The following is a 16915-nucleotide window of genomic DNA, read 5'->3' as shown; positions in this document are numbered from 1 at the left end:
TCCTCAGGCGGCGGTGGCAGGTCCCGTGGGCCATTTGCAGAGGCAGAGGGGCTGTGTTGGTTTGGGAGGACCAAGCGAAGGCATGGCTGAAATAATCAATCGCCTGCCTGCTTCCCAATGTCACCGGCGGGGTAGGGGGACCGGGCCGTAATGTAGTGCTTAGCTGCACAAGCCGTGCCCTGCGTCTGGGCTTGGCGACTCCGAGCCGTTCCCGCACGCCTGTTTTTATGTGTTGGCCTGGCTAATGACAGCGAGGGTTGACCTGTGATATCATCCCCCCAAGGGAAAACATTGTACGTGGCAAAGGAAATGGTGAGGGGCGCCAGAGGTTAACAGTATAGACGAAGCTATAAAGGCGAGCGCTAAAGGTGTGACCGCCTGTGCTGGAAGTCGAAGAACAAGCAAGTTAAACTTGATTTTTCTCCTACCTTTGCGGCAGTCTGTGGAAAGGCTGCTCACAGCGCTGGGGAACGTCACTAGCGCTGTATCTGTGTGTGAGGTTTGTCTAGGGCACAGCCAAATTTTAGCAAGCCAGGCTCCTCAACTTAGGCTGCCAATCCGCATTTAAGCACCTCAGTAAAAGTGGCTTGATTTTTAGAGGTGTCACTTTGAAAGAGCAACAGCTACCATTGCCTTCAGTGTAATTTTGAGGGTGTTCTTTACCATACATGAATATCAGGACACTTTTTAAATTCTTATTTAGGTGCCTACAGCTTGCTTTGACTTTAAGGACTCAGGCTTGAAAATCTTGGAGTATATGTTTAATGCATATACTGTGTGCAGATTTTACATGTGCGTGCCTGTTGTAGCTTGTTCTCTTCTGTGTTGCTTAATGTGGCCCTTATGTACATGTATCTTGTTCTACGCAATATTGCTAACAAATTGTTTTCAGATATCTTTTTTTCCTTGTATTTTTTCACTGTAGGCGGACTTTTCATGAGAAATACTGTTCAGGAGCACAGTGCTTTTCGTTTTGCTGTGCAGTTATACAACACAAACCAAAATATCACAGAAAAGCCCTTCCATTTGAACTATCATGTAGACCACCTGGACTCCTCCAACAGTTTTTCAGTGACTAATGCTTGTAAGTAAATATATGTTTCTCCTAATTTAGCGCACTGGGGTTCCTGGTTGCATTTTTTTGAACTGCTCCCTGATATATTGGAGTTCGGATGAATACTTCATAGATTGCAGTGCAACAAATGTGCATGTGACAACAGGTTTAATGGATTTAGAGCATTGTATGGTTAGATAATATTGCAGGGAAAGTTTTTCACCACATTTCTTCCCTTAAAAATGTCAATGTTTAGGGGGTTTTTTGTTTCCTTTGTAGAGATAAAATAGATTATTTATCAAAGCGTGATGTGTGGTCTTGGGTTGGTACAGCTGTGCTGATGATACATACCACTTTCTTGTTAAGGCTACAGCTTAGCTGTAGGAAAAAGCAGAATTTGACAAGTACTACAAGTGTAAGAAATAAAACATGGAAAAAGCTGTTTGCAAGTGACCTTGAAGAGACAGAACTGGATGGGCTTACTGACCTCCTTCTGTCCTAAAATAGCTTTCTTTCCTACTCTGAAAATCTTGATTAAAAACCAGTGAGACCACAAACTGATGAATACTATTAAAGCAAGGGATCTTAGCATTATGAAACATTGCTCAGTATAAGCAGTGCTTGCATTTCACTGGGTTTTTTTTTAATAGTAATCAATTCAAAATATGGCTTTGAGGGGTATTTGTATGGATTGAAAAATAAGCCCCCTTTCTGGAAGGCTGGCATGGGTTCTGCATTTAAGAAAGCATTAAATTATCTGTAGAAGTTCTTAAACGTTTATTTTGTGATTTTTATATCTGAATGAAGTTTGTATATGGCTTTAAACATAATCGCAGCACGTTCACAAATGGAAGGATAGTTACCATTAGGTAACTGTGTATGAATTCAATGAGTAGACAGAGGTAGTTAGCTGTATTGGTCTGAAGTCAAGCAGAAAGCAGGGCAGGGTAGCACCTTACAGGCTAATTTGCTCAGAAATGTATGAGTTTTCATATGTGACAGCCTATTTCATCAGATGCTCTGTCAGACTTACAGCATCTGACAAAGGAAGCTGGCGCCTTCGAAAGCTTATGAATTTCTGCACAACTTAAGTCTCCAAGGTACCACCCTGCCCTGCTCTGCTTGTAGATATGTTGATGTACTATGCAGTTTGTACAGAGATTTGTCTGTATGACGTAGAATTTATGAATACAATGTACCAACTGCTGTTTTAAAATCTTAGAGAACTTTGTACAATAAATAAGAAGCCTGGTTGGTACAGTAAAAATGTTATGGAAAAAAGCACAGTACTATTATGTAATATTTTGTCAACTGAGAATTTGAAAGTTTAGGACAGTGCCAGTTCTTGGATTTTGTAATTTCGTAGGTGCAAACCCTTAACTTTTCCTTGTTTATGGCACAATAGTTTGTATTCAGCCTCTCTCCTTATGACTTAAACGCATTATTTTTTTGTTAGAAAGGCCAGACAACCATATAATTTATCCTCCTTCACATACAAAATATTTTGTGGAAAACAGAATAATTTAAAAGTAGATTGTAAGGAAATCTTTGCAAAATACATGGGTTGCCTTTCTAATGCATACCCCTTGTGACTCCTTTCTGTTAGTGCAGCCCTAGCCTTTTGAAGGGTTTTGGATTAGGACTTTTACAAGTTTTTTTTTAAAAATTATATAATACCCAGTTATGATATTTGGCAAAGTGTTAAAAGGTACCAAATCTTATGTCTGTATTTTGCATCTTATTGTACTAATCCTATCCTTCCTCAACAGCTTTTACGACAAACATCTGACTATTAATCCTTAATCAGTGTAATCCCTTCAAGAGGCTGTATCTCAAACATAGTTTCCTAAATATCAATTATATGGACTTAAACTAAATACATTAATCTGGTAGGGTTATTAACTATTAATTGTTTTTTTTTTATTTTAGCTTCTATCAGTACTTCTTTACAGATCCCTCTAAGATAAGTGAACCATACTCCTATTCAAAAACAGCCAATGTATTGTTTAGTGTATTCCTAATCTTCCAACAGGAAATGATTTTTCACATTGTCTAGTCAAAAGTGATGGCAATTTAGCAATGTGCGAGTTGGTTTTCCGTACTGACCTGAGCATGGTGCTGCATATTCTAGTGAAGATATTAGTGCAGTGAAATTTGGAAAAAGTTAAATCCCTGGAGACCCCTTAGTACAGGGAATATCAATCTGCAAGGAGATATTAAACAATATGTAAGCATGGGTAAATAAATAGATGAAAGGAAATGAAAAGGTGACCTTGTCGGTAGCTATGCCAACAGTTTAATATACTGTAAATAAAAAAAATACTACTTACAATCCATCCCACTGAACACTTGGGTCTTTACAGCTACAGATAAATAACTAGAAGGGCTGTCATTCTTTTCAGATCTGCAGGCAATTATCTTTGAAAGTCAGAATGCTCATACATACCAATCCACTGGGATAACCTAATGGCTGATCACACTACATGGCTAACATGTAAAGCTGTCTGGCCTGAGTATTCCCAATCAGATCATCACTTCTTAATGGAGTAGTAGATAATTTCAGGGTGCTGGCATATAACCGAGAGAACTCTCTTCTGACAACATTTTTAGTCCTCTTGAAAATAAGAATCAATTGTCTCAAGTGCTGTCACCCGGGCTCGTGATCAATAACTTACAACTGGCAGGGATCCATAGGAGAGAAACCTGCAGCGACTCCACAGACTGCCATTGCCCGTGAGAGTCGGTGTGCCTGACTTTGGGAGGGTGCGCTGGCAAGAAATTGAGGGGGCAGTGAGTGACAAGACCTGTGTGTTGCTCAAGCGTGTGTGTTAGCATCCATAAACCATTGAATTCAGTTGCTCCACTGTTTTGGAGTACTTTGATAGCAGGTATAGGGCATGTGCATGCATGTCTTGAACAGGTAGGTATCCTGCAGAGGAAAAACACTCCTTCACAGGCAAGCAGTTTTCTGTCCCAATCCCCTCCCTGCTCAGCTAAAACTCTGCATAATCAGATTTCCCTGTCTACTCTCTGAATACCCTGCTTAAGTATTAGGACAGATATGTCTACAGAATCTATCCATCCACCGATTTATTTTATTTTTTAATTCAGATGTATGATCTCCACAGATAGAGAAGGAATGCAAATACTCAACTGAGAATGTAATTATTTTTTTTCAGAAGAAAAGTGAGTTAAACTTTATGGGTGGGTTTTTGTGGAGTGATTACGTATTTTAACACACACGCGCTCACCCATCTGCAGAGAAAATGAAAATTGAGGAAGCTATTTTGAGCTGAATCTAAATAAAAGCAGGTAAAACACAGATGTTACATCATTTCTTCAAGACAGAGTGAGCTGTCTTTATCAAAATAATTTGCATGAAACAGCTCAAATGTATAACTTCATCACTGAAGCATGTTGCAGGTTCACAGGCTAACCTCTAATAGAGTATGTTAGTATTACTATTGAATTACGCTTTGTGTTCCATAGATCATATTCCCTAGAAATAACCTGCCTGTGTCTTTCTGCTCTGCACTTGTAGTGCACTATATACTACATTGCTCTAGCCTCTGCAGTGTCAGCTCATTAGCACACAGATCTCATATTCCCTCTCTGCACTGTCATTGCAAAAATTGCTGTTGTACACCTTTACAGCCAACAAATGTGCTCTTGGATTATGTACGGTTTGCAAGAAACATTTAGAGAAGCAAGCCCAACCTTTCTGTAATTCCCCATGGAATTTTTCTAGGGAACGCATTAGGTTTTTATAAAAATCTGTTGATCATGTAATGGTGGTGTTGGGATGTGTCAGAGAGAAAAGGACTTTGATTACAGAATCGAATTAATCCACAGACTCTCTCCTAACTCAACCTAACCTATCAGCTGTAAATTCCTATCCCATTAATTTTTCTAAGTCATTTTTCTTATATCTTTCAAACCCAGGAGTCTCTCTCCTTATATTTTAACAAATGATGATGTGTACTATCTTTACCACAGACATTCATTTTTTAAAAAACCAAAGAGAGAGGAAGAAGAGTATAATTACCTAATTATCCTAATTTGCTAGGATCCATTTAACTATTTGTTTAGGTACTTTCTTGGGTGTAGCACATGTGTCTTTGGTTGAATATTGTTTTTCATTCTACTTCCCTTCATCTGTATTTAATCTTCTGAAACGAAATATGGTAGGATTTCATAGAAGCAGCACCTGATTTTGGCCACCACAATATCATTTCTGTTGTGTCTATTTCTATAATGATAAGAGGTGCTATTTCCTGCGTATATTGTTCCTTTTCCCCCAGCACATAGCATATACATGCACATACCCCCCCACCACACACACACATGCACATGTTCTTTTATTGGGCATATCTCAGTATTTCTTTCTGCCAGTGGGAAGACAACGTGCATTCCTTGCATCTCTGTTCTCTTTGGCCAGCTGGCAAAGGACACTGATGCTGAAAATGGTCAGTCAGGACTTACCCTTGTCTCTCTCAAGCTCAAGCAAAGTTTAGGCCCAACCCTGGGGCTTTCTGTAAAGACTGATTAATTGCCTTCCTAGCTTTTATAGGGAATGGGTTGTGGGTTGTCTCAGTCCTCAGTCTTGGCAAAACACTTTGAAATGTGCTTTCAAAATAATCTTGTTCTGAACAGATTAAACAAATAGCTTTATTGCTGTGGAAATTGCGGATCATTCTATTTTACCATTCTGTTGGAAAGAAAAATACCATGTTCAATCAATTGTTAAAGCTTTTGTAGTTTGGAGTCTATGGAATGACAGCAAAAAGTTGTTTCCAACTAAAAGTTATAACTATTTAATGGAAGAGAAGAGAGTTTCTTATTAAGCTTATGGTGATTTTATTAGTGTTAGCAAGGAACCGTGATGTTTTAAATGAAGTTTTATTAATATTTTTTTAATTTGATTTTAAAATGGACAGAATAGCTTTCCTCTCCTCTCTGTGTGTGTGTGTGTGTGTGTGGTTTTTTGTTTTTTGTTTTTAGTTGTTATGATTTAATTCCTTTGATACTGTACAGACTGAGGGAGAAATCCAATTTGAGTAAATATTTGTATACTGCGCTCTGTAAGTGTGCATGGTACTTTACCAAATGAACGAACACTACGCAGAATCCTGCTGACTGCCTTTCAATTTACACTGGTTCTGGGACAAGGTCTGAAGAGCTCAACAAATGGTCTTATTTATTCCAGTGGGACTAGACGGCTCCCTCTCCTGGGAAGGGTTGAACTTTAATCCCTGACAGTTTTAAAACAATCCAGTTCCAGAAGAACATGGAGAGTCCCTTATGATGAGTTGACCAATGGGCAAAAGGCTTTTCAAAAGAATTTATTGAGAGAGGTCTTGGAAACTGGTCAAAAAGCCATTAGCATCAGTAGGTTTCTTTCCTACGAGTTCAGTGGACATCAGGCCAAGCCCTTTAAAGCTTGGGAAGTGGGGTTCTCCTGTAAGAAGTTCTTGACGGCACATCAGTAAGGTGGGTTCTCTCTCTCTCTCGCACAATCCAGCAATTTCATATTTTCCTATTTAAAAAGTTTAAAATGCCCACTTTGTCATGTCTGTTTCACAGATCTAGTTAAGGGTCATTGCAGAGTCTGGTCAGGTGTTATTGGTAAGTCAGTGTTAGTTTTGTAGTGAGCTCAGTGAAAAAAAACTATCTGCAAGTACTGTTTCTGAGACATGTCTGTTTTGGAAAGGGTTAATGTTCACATTTTGGTATATAAATCATGATTTAGATGATGTCATTGTTTGTGGAAGCTTTTAGAAGATAATCAGTGCTTTCAGCCATAACTGGGTCTTTTTCTGTCTTCTGTATTTTTGTGAATTTGATATACCCGTGGTTGAGGGTGGATCCAGGCAGGGGGCAGTGGTTAAGTTGCACCCTCCCCTTTGATTCCCGCTCCACCCAAACTTCAAAACCAGCTGCCTGGGAGGGTCAGCAGCATTTCTATTCAGGCTGTGCTTAGGGAATCAGTTGACTTCATATGTCATTTATAATCTACCCAATTCCTGCTAATCTCTTCACTCTACCCTCTCTCCCCTTTAATGGCCTTGATGTTGTACGATTCAGATTATTCTTTCTTCTGCTATTTTGCTGTTGGACATTCCTGGTAATGTCTGTCTTCTATTTTGCATCCCTGCAGACTGTTTTTAACTCTAGTTAAAAACCTTAATTCAGGTGTGGAAATATTAACTAACTCAGGTGTAGAAATGACTCACAGTGATGTTCTGGAGGCACTGTCAAGACGCTCAAGATTTTGTTTTACAAATTGAATAGGAGATATATATTTAACTGTGATGACTACAGGATTAATGAAACACTATTCTTTTTGACTGTTTTTGCCAATTTTATTTTGGTTTTTATTTACATTGAATAATCTAGCAAATTAGTGCACATTCCAATTTAATTTATATTTGTTTTGGCTTTGATCTTACAGTGAATAATATAGCATAAACCCCTAGCATATTGGTAAAGCATCTAGTTTCTGTTTAACTAGAAAGAAATGTGTTATCTGTGACTTGCGTGCCACGCCATCTGCACCCCTTTTTCAAAATCCTGCGCCTGCCTATGGCCATGAAACTGAGGTTGTCCCTAAATAACACGGAGAAATAATACGTGCTGAATGTTGTTCCTGTTCTACTTCAGAATAGTAACACTTTCCTCCTCTAGAAACTTCTGCAGCCTATTGACTGGAGCAGCAGCCACTGTTTCTTTGTGCCTCCCCCTGTGGGGTCCCCTTGCTCATGTTGCTGAAAAACAGTTAACGCAGAAGACGGGGTGGCTCTTTCTTCTCCTCCCTCCTTTTTGTGACCTAGTCTTAACGCTAAAATGAAGAAATGTTTCAAATGTAGACATGGCAACAGTTTTTTTTCAAGGATTCGAGCAGGGTGGAATAGAATTGCCCTAAGAAACTTAGACAGCTAAGTGCCACTTAGCTGCCTAATCAGCGGAATGGGATCTGGCCCTTTGCATCCTTGCCAAAATAACATGTACAGCCTTAGGATGGTCCCAGAACCGCACATATTCCAACTGTATAGTGGACCAGCCTGTTGCTGCCCAAAGGAAAAATCTGCAGCTTTCCACCTGAAAATTGTGATGCTCTTGGAGGGGAGGAGAGCTCCTCTTCATTAGTAAAGTTTCCTGCCTTCCACATTCACGGCTCCATACTTAAGGCCTAGTCTACATTCCTACAACACAGGTCTTTCATGGGCTGTGGAAGAAGGCCTGCATGCCATATGCTTACCTGACTGTTGGGAGGAGAAACCATCTCTACTAGAGGCACTGTTGGATCCTGGCTTCCCCTATTGAGATGTGCTGATGGTGCTAAAATCGGAATCTGTGGTGGTTAATTAGCAAGATACATAGTGCAAGTGATTTTTGTGGCTGGTTGCCTTTCTTTTTCCTCCTGACTTCTATTTCAGAGATGTCAGTCAGAGGAAGGATGTCTAAATATTAGTCATGCTTTTGGAGATTCCAGGTACTGCGTAGAGTTCTCAATGCCATGCCATTGGAGAACATAAGTGTAGTTTGTTGGCTAATTCTAGCATTGAAATGACCCTCAGATTAGGGAACTGAGTCTCTATGAGTTGGCAACCATGGCAGCTGTTGAACTTATAGCTCAGTCTGGCTGTTGAGCAGATGGATGACAAAACACCTATTGACCACACTGGTGAAGAATGAATCCCACAGAAGACCATGGCAATAAGAATCCTGATTCTCAGACTGCTGAGAGGTTGACATAAGACCTAACATTGAGTCCTACAATGCCCTGAGCACACTTAGCTCATTGACTTCTCATTGGCTCCTAGTTAAATTAATAGGAGCAGGGGAGCTGAGGGCCCTCAGCCCTTGGCAGGACCAGTGCTTTTCAATCAGTATTTCCATGCAGGGCCTAATTGTTTTTTTCAAATGAGTAACCAAGTGATTGTAAAGAATTTCACAGTTGCTGTATCATGACCTGGCTCTGTTTGTAAGCATGATGCAGACTCTAAAATCTATTTTTAAGGTAATTCATTTATTTTTTCAGCAGGTGAGCCTACCCTGAGCTACCTAAACTTGACTGCTGTGTCAAATTAATTCCTGAAAAACATGCAGGATGTTATGTTTCGTTTTGTTTTTTTTCTGGGGCTTCATAATCGATGTCACCAAGTTCAGTTTCTAATGACACATGGTAGTCGTCAAACTGAAGTGTATATGCATTTGTTGTCTCCCAATAGTTAGACGGAAGCTAATTAGCATTCTTTGTTTTGTGAACTACTGATCTGAGGTCCAACCTTGCTCTAAATCTGAAATGGAATCGAGCCGATAGTTAGGAATTGTAAATCACCCTTTAAGTTTAATATACTTTGATGTGTACATATGTATATATTGTTTTATTCAAGTGTTTGATCCCTAGTTCAGCCATTGTCCCTACACCATTAGTGCACTGGTGTCACAGGAGTCTTCCCTGAGTAAATGCTGCATGACTGAGCCCTCAAAATAGCTTTGTTTTCTTTTCTTTTTAAATCCTTATCTAAAGATGTCTGTTTCTGTTACTATTTCTTGGTAACATGACTAAGACTGCATGAGATATTTTAGCCTGTTAAGAAGAAATATGCAATCCCAGCTATCCCTGTTTACTTCAGATTCCTTCCCATCAAGCATACTTGGCCATAAACACAGCTTGAAATGTTTTTTCTGCATACCCTGAGGTACCAGGCATGGCTCGTGAACGCTGTGATGGTGGGGTTGGATGGAGCATCCCACAGGAGCACGCCTCCCCTCCCCCCACCACGTGCTTGGCAGTGAACCCCGAAGTGGACTGGACGTACTTCTGGTCCACTTCTGGATCCACCACTGAGTGCGCTGGGGGGCACCCCCAGGCTCAGCGATCAGCTGCAGAGGTACCCCAGGGACCCCTAGATCCAGGAGCCACCAGTTCCTGAGCCAGGAGGTGGGGGGGTGTCCAGTGCATTCCCCAGCAGACCTGGAAGTGGACTGGAAATGCTTCTGGTCCACTCCCAGGTCTGCTGCCGAGCACTCTGGGTTCTGATTCAGTTCAGAGAGATTAAAAGGTCTCCTGATTTGATTTGGATTCAGAGGTTCTGCCACCAAATCGGGCCGAATCTCCGCTGAATCAAATCAGTGACTGAAGAGGTTTGCACAGCCCTAGTGGTTATAGCTGTATTGGTGTTTGATTTATTTTTGTTTCTTTCTTCTTCTTCCCTTCCTCCCCCCTCTGCTCAATTCGTTTGTAGCTATGAAAAATTTAAAATGAAAAAGTAGTAGTAGTTTTGGATCAACCCAAAATTAATTGTTTTAAAACAAACAAACAAACAAAACCATTGGTTTTTTAACTTTGTTAAACGTTAAAGAGTTTTTCTAACACAACTGAACTGTCAATGTGAAGCTTCATTTTTACAAATTGAGTCAAAAGGTAGACATGAAACACTTCGGGTATTTGGTTGGATGGCCTTTTTTCTTTTCTTGAAAATGTTATTTTTTTCTGACTGAAACCATTTGGTGAAGTCAGCATGAGTTTCTGAAATATTCCAGTGAAATTGAATCATTATTTGGGTGAGAGAAACTTTTCACTGAAAATATTTTCCTAATGGCACATAGTAAAATGGGATGAAGGAAGATAACTTGCTGCATTTTGGAAGAAGCATCCTGTACTTTTTTGCATTTATTTTATTTTATTTTATTTTACACACACACACACATTTTACACACACACACATTTTACACACACACACACACACACACACACACGGAGAGAGTTTGCAAACTAATCTATCCAGTCCACCACAAAGCCCTAAATAAATAGGTGGGCCTTGCATTGCGTCTGTAGGGTCCATAAAATTGGATTTTGTTGGGTTGAGGAGCATAGATTACCATATCTGTATTTCTGTTTTACTGTCTAGCCTGCTTTACTCTGTCTGTCTCATTTAGAGCTAACTAGGGTATCTCCAGACTAAATACAGTTTCCAAGCTCTGTACCACTTAAGATGTTCTGTTAGAAGAATATACATTCATGTGCACTGGGAATACCTCACTGACCTAGCATATTATTGTGCTTTAAAACAGTTGTAAATCACATGCAGTGATGCATACTGGCAACTCTGAGACGACTTTTGAGACCTAAATATACTTGTATCTCACTGCTGCACTATTTATAAAAAAAAAAAATGGCCCTTCCAGATGCACAGATTAAAAAAACAGGTGGTCCACGGGCATGCTGAGTCTGATTCTGATCTCATTTACCCCCATGTAAATGTGGAGTAACTCATGCAGTTAAACTAGTATGGAACCAGTATGAGAACAAATGGCCCACAGTGTAATGTTAGACATGCTTTCCTTTTGAAACTCTGGAGAATGTCACAAAAAGTTCACACTGTCATGTTGCCGTGTAAATGGCAGTGAGTTCCTCAGAAGTATCTGTAATAGGCTGCAGAATCTGCTGAAGAAAGATTTTTTTTCAGTTGAAACGCTCGTAAATCAAGCATTCTTCAGTGCAGAATACTGACCTAGCTTTTAGCCTGTTTCACTTACTCTCCATTTCTCTGGTTTTTGTGTTGTTTTCCAAATATGCAACGGGTTGTTTTTTTTTTCTCGGTATCCATGCCCTCATTTCTGTTTTCTATGTCTGCTCCAGTTTCTGGATTTTGCAACCTCAACTTGATGTACAGAAGGGTTGGGTGAAATCCTGACCTCATTAAAATCAGCAGGAGTTTTGTCATTGATTTTAATGGGAGTCAAATAACACTTGGTGGCGCTTACCTGCATAGGTAAAGTGGTACTGTGATTGAAGTAGATGGCTCTGTCCCTCTGAGTGAGGACAAAGCCAATAGGACAGTGGACCATGTTCCTCTGTGTTTATAGATTAAACAAACTTCGGCATGTTCTTTCATAGTATTCAATGAAGCGAGCTCTTGCTCATGGAAGCTTATGCTTATCTGGTACAGTCTATTAAGTACAGCTTTAGCCTTCTGCATAAACTTGTGACACAGTTGCTTTGACCAACTGTGGTCAAGAGAGCTTTTTTTTTTTTTTTTCCATGCAGAGTGGAGCTACCTTGATATCCCAATCTAATTTCAGTTTGGGTAATTACCAAATATGCTTCTTTATTTCCTTCAAACTTCATTTGGATACCTTATTCTTCACTTGCTAAATTCCCCAAACAAACTTTTTTGGGAAAAAATGTTTATGCTTTGTTAGTAGTGGCTGCAGATTCCCCATGTTAATAAGTACTGTTTGATTAATCAGTTCCCGCGTCTGTTACCCTGGAATGACTTGTCTTGCCTTGTACCTTCACTCAGATGTGCATGTAACATCCTTTTAGACAGATTTGCAAGCTTTGTTTATATGGAATCCTTTTTTGTACTATGTGGTGCTTTAAAGCATGTGTCTTACGTGTCATGTGGGTTGCTGGGTGGCATTTGATCCTATCTTCAGACTATATCAGTGTTTTAATTACAGTGTTATAATTCCTTAAGGTGTCCCAAATCTTTTGGGCAGTCAAAATTGTGTCATTTATTGATCATTAACTGAGCCTTCAAGAAGACAAAGGATCATTGCATGTCAGAGTTGACCTAATCCTTTCAGTGTCTCGGAGACTGAGCTGAGCTATTCCATATATATATTAAAATATTGAGCATTTGCAAAAAGTGCCTGAATGTCCTGAATTCTCTTTCTACATACCAGGTACAGGAAAGTCAGCAGCAGTTTAAGTATCGCCAAGGTGCCCTGCCAGTCTCAATTCCAGATGAAATGTACTGTAGAACTGTAAAGTATTATTATCAAAGCAGCTCAATGATCAGGTGGCTGCTTGGCTTTGTTCTGTATGAGAAGGGTCTGTAGTGCAGATGCTACTGTCTAACTTATCTGCTGAGCCTGGCAGGAAAGGGGTCAATTAGTGCCAGTTGTAGGGCTGTGGTTTTTGTTACCTGCTGTCCGCTAAGAAATGTTCACTTTGTGCATCATTGAATCAGTTACTACCACCCTACATTGCTTTCTTGGTCATTACCTAGAACTGAAAGGCTTTATATGCCCTGTTAGCTGTTCTTTGAATCATCCAATGCCCAGGTTTGTTTGTTTGATTTTTTTTTTTTTTTTTTAACTGTTCAGCTACAGTGCAGTTTAATATTCACTTCCTTGGGAAGCAAGCAATGTGACAGAACAGCAATCGCAGCTGCTATTGTACAGATTGATCCTCAGTGTAGCAATGGCTAGAAAATAGGTTAGTCATGTTTAAGCCAATGTAATTTTTAAATAATAATGAGTAGGACAACACAAATCCGCAAGCTGGAAAAATGCACCAGTTCTCAAAGATCTAGGATCTCCCTATAAATATGTTGCAGATATTGATACTTTCAAAAATGACACTCAAAGCTTTCTTTTGAAAGAGTTGTTGACTTCGCGACTGCAAGAGAGACTCCTCCAACTTGCAAACTCTGAGTCCTCAGAGACCCTGAGGCAATATCGCCAACAGGGTTGTGCGCCCAGTATTCATTCAGTCTGGAGAGTTTGCCTAATTCTGAGCATTTTGGAGTTAACGTTATTAATCTTTGCACTATTGATCATCATCATGCCAGAAATGTGCAGCAGATGGGCTTATTTGCTGTGGTGTGATAAGCTCATGTCTTGACCTATTCCATAGATGCAAGGCTGCAAGTTTTGAATGTGCTGATGCTTAAATTTTACTTGTGATGGCCAGAATCGAAAAAGAAGGGTTGAGCATTAGCAAAGGTAAAAGGGATTATTTCATAGTGTTGATGCTTAACTCAAGTTCCACTTGCCTTATGAGCCCTCTGAAATTTTGTGGCTTTCCAAACTCAAATGAGTGTCAAAGAAGGCTGTTTAGCTTCCTACTGGACAGTCTGCCTAAAGGGGCCAGGCACCTTTGCAAAGCTCACCTAGTGGAAGGTTACTCCATGTGCTGTAGGGGAGTGATGGAGACCTTGGCTCCCATTCCCCGGGCATCTGTATGAAAAAGCAACTGCTACAGTTTTGTGGCATATCAAACTCAGCAGTTGTCTTATGGCAGCATCAGCACCTCCTGGAAGAGGGGAATGAAAAGCTCAGTGCTGCTTGATGGGACTGTCCTCTCTGTTCCTAGGGGAAGTGCAGTTCGCTCAGAACCAACGGGTAAAAATAAAATAAAAAATTGAGAGAGAACCTGATAAACTCTAGTGATCTGGGGGTTTTCTGCAGGAGAAGAAAGTGTTTGCAGAACTCTAAATCCTAGCTTGATATCCCCAGTTGTATGGAACTGGGACAGATTGTGGCCAGGTTGAATGGGATTTGGAGCTAGGGCCTGAATACTAGAGAGCTGGGGGTGTGTGTGTAATTGTACTTCTCTGTCAGACCTTGGCAACCCAGATGAGGGCTGCTCCTTTCTTGCAGTCTGCGGAGAGGAGAATATAGAGCTCAATAAGCAAAGCTTTTTCACTTCACAGGAACTGCAAACAGACTGTGAACATTGGGGTTTTTTTTATCTGCCTGAGTTTGCTTTCAACCCTCCAGTCTGAATTTTACTCTGCTTCTCTTCAAGCAATAGGACTTGTTTGCATCTCAGAGACTCCATTTGAAGCTGCCATGCTTAACATTGAAGTCATTTTTAAATGAGAATTTTGGTGCAGACCCATATTTTAACCACTTGTCCTCAAACCTGGGCCGGGGCCAAGGCCACTCAGATCACTGCATGAAGCATTCAGTGAATTGGCCCTGACTTTTGGAGTTGTTGCTAAACCTTGACCCCACTGGCCGGATTGTATTCACTGTGGAAATATTCCCCTTTGTGTTTGTAATGGATTTTTATTAATACAACAAAATTATTTAGCACTTTTTCAGGTTTTAGAAATCAGGCAGGCTTCTCACTAATTTTTGTACCAAAAAGAGATTTCTGCCATCCTTAATGATGCCCCCTAAAACAAACCAGATGAGCGTTATTTATAGAAAAGTGTAGAAATCAGTCAGTCATCTGAACTTGTTTATTTTTGGACGGCCTGGTAAAACTGATGAAATTGCCAGTTGTCTGAAATGCTATTGCCATTTGTTTGAATGAACTGTATTGATTATAGTTACAGGACTATTCATCTCACACTGGCATGCATACAATACATGTATTATAAAAATGTTGTGTCTCTGACAGCCAGGATATGAAATGATACACTAAGTTATGCTTCCTTGTATGCTGTAAATTCAGAGGCTTCTCCTTAATACAGTTTTAGTGCAGGTTTCATTTTGAAAATCTCTTGTAGTTTAAGAGAACTGAGGTTACTTACAAAAGGCATAATTGGGGATACCCAAAGTGGGCTCAGAAGATTACTATAATGCCTTCAGTAGTAGGGTTAGTTAAGAAATGTATGTTGAAACAAGGTATGATATGATGAGACTGGGATGAGCTCTAACTGGTGTGAACAACTGTCGACTATAGATGCTAAAGAAATTTGGTTTTATTAAATGATCTGCTGTCAGGTAAAGATGTAAGTGCCTTTTTCAACCCATAATCTGTACATTAAAAGGCAAGAAAAACCCAGCGACAGAATTTTCCAGGCTCATACCTCTTATTCCTGTTCTGATTTTCAGTAGAATCGGCTCTAGGTTGTGTGAGTCTACATGAGCCTGTCTCACTCATTCATTGCTGTGCTGATGGTGATACCCCAGTTACCCAAATAGTCCAGTCACCTTCCTCTTACCGTATTGGATTCACCAGAGAGAAGCTCAGCAGATGTCTTTTTGGCGGCTGCTTCTGTGCTCTTCCTAGAGCAATCTGTTATTCTCAATCAGGTCGTTAACCAAGAAAAAGAAAGAAAAGCCCATGCCTGACTTGGATGTTGTGCCCTTTTATTGATGCATTACTGTATTTATGATTGATTGATATTTGTATTGAATTCTGGACACTAACGTCAAGAGTTCATTTATACACATTTTTCTTTGTAGTTCCCAAGAGAACCAAAAATAGATTCATGTGCTCTAAGGGTATTTTTCTTTTGCCATTGTTTTACTAATGGGATTTCTGGAGTAACTCTAGTTGACTCTAAAATTAAGACTGGAGGAACAGAGAGAAGTGTTTCACTAGACACTTTAGACTATAAGCTTTCCACTTGTCAAGAGTTGTTTGAAAGGTCTGGCATAGTTAGAATTAAATGCTCAGTTTTATGAAAGTTTACAACCATACTTTTAATTTTATGCAACATATATGACTGGATCCTCAGTTGCTATGAGCTGACTTTGGACTACTGGTTTCATTGAACCTAAACTGGTTTACATCAGTTGAAGATTTGACCCGTAATTCTTAAAATATCACTTTTTTTGTAGAGCACTATGCTGATATAAAACTTGATAATTCTCAACCGGCATATTCTTCCTTTATCAGAAGGTTCATTTGATTTGCAATTTTGTATTCTGTTTCCACTATATTTTTACATGTAATATTTTTAATATTTAATATGTGAAATCTGTTCCCAAGTACTTTTTCCTTTTTTCTTTTCTTTGAATATTAATAGCTTCAAATGAGGAAGTATTTCCTTATACTACTTTTAAATATGGATTAAAACTTGGGTTAGGTTTTTTGTTTGACTGGTAACTCCAATCTTAGTGAACCATTGCTTTTCACCTGACTATTAATGTTCCAGATATTTGTTCTCTTTTCCTTTTGTACCAGTTTCTGGAATGAGTCTAGTGTACCTTGAACACTGCTGCATTAATTGATAGTCACTTTTCTGAGCAGATAATAGAATACCACTCTCTAAGGGTCTGTTCACCTATCAGGGTACAGAATATTTACATGTTCAACCTCCATAAAAGCTAATGGGAGTTAGGAGATTTATTCAGCTACGCCTCACTGAGAGAATAGACCCCCTA

General features: G+C 39.6%; 1 protein-coding gene across 4 annotated transcripts in view; it reads left to right on the top strand.

The window, feature by feature from the left end:
* The window catches only part of GRIA3 (glutamate ionotropic receptor AMPA type subunit 3), a 316978-nt gene that overhangs the window by 840 nt on the left and 299223 nt on the right, over positions 1–16915 (top strand). For all 4 annotated transcript variants that reach the window (XM_019521579.1, XM_019521580.1, XM_019521581.1 and 1 more), the window contains exon 2: positions 926–1084. In XM_019521579.1, coding sequence (XP_019377124.1) covers positions 926–1084 — 159 coding nt within the window. The remainder of the gene's footprint in view (positions 1–925; positions 1085–16915) is intronic.

Source organism: Gavialis gangeticus, unplaced genomic scaffold, assembly GCF_001723915.1.
Source record: "Gavialis gangeticus isolate Ggan-Ray unplaced genomic scaffold, GavGan_comp1, whole genome shotgun sequence".
In the NCBI taxonomy this organism is placed as follows: domain Eukaryota; kingdom Metazoa; phylum Chordata; order Crocodylia; family Gavialidae; genus Gavialis; species Gavialis gangeticus.
The sequence above is the reverse complement of the archived record's forward strand: the minus strand, read 5'-3'. Positions and strand labels throughout refer to the sequence as shown.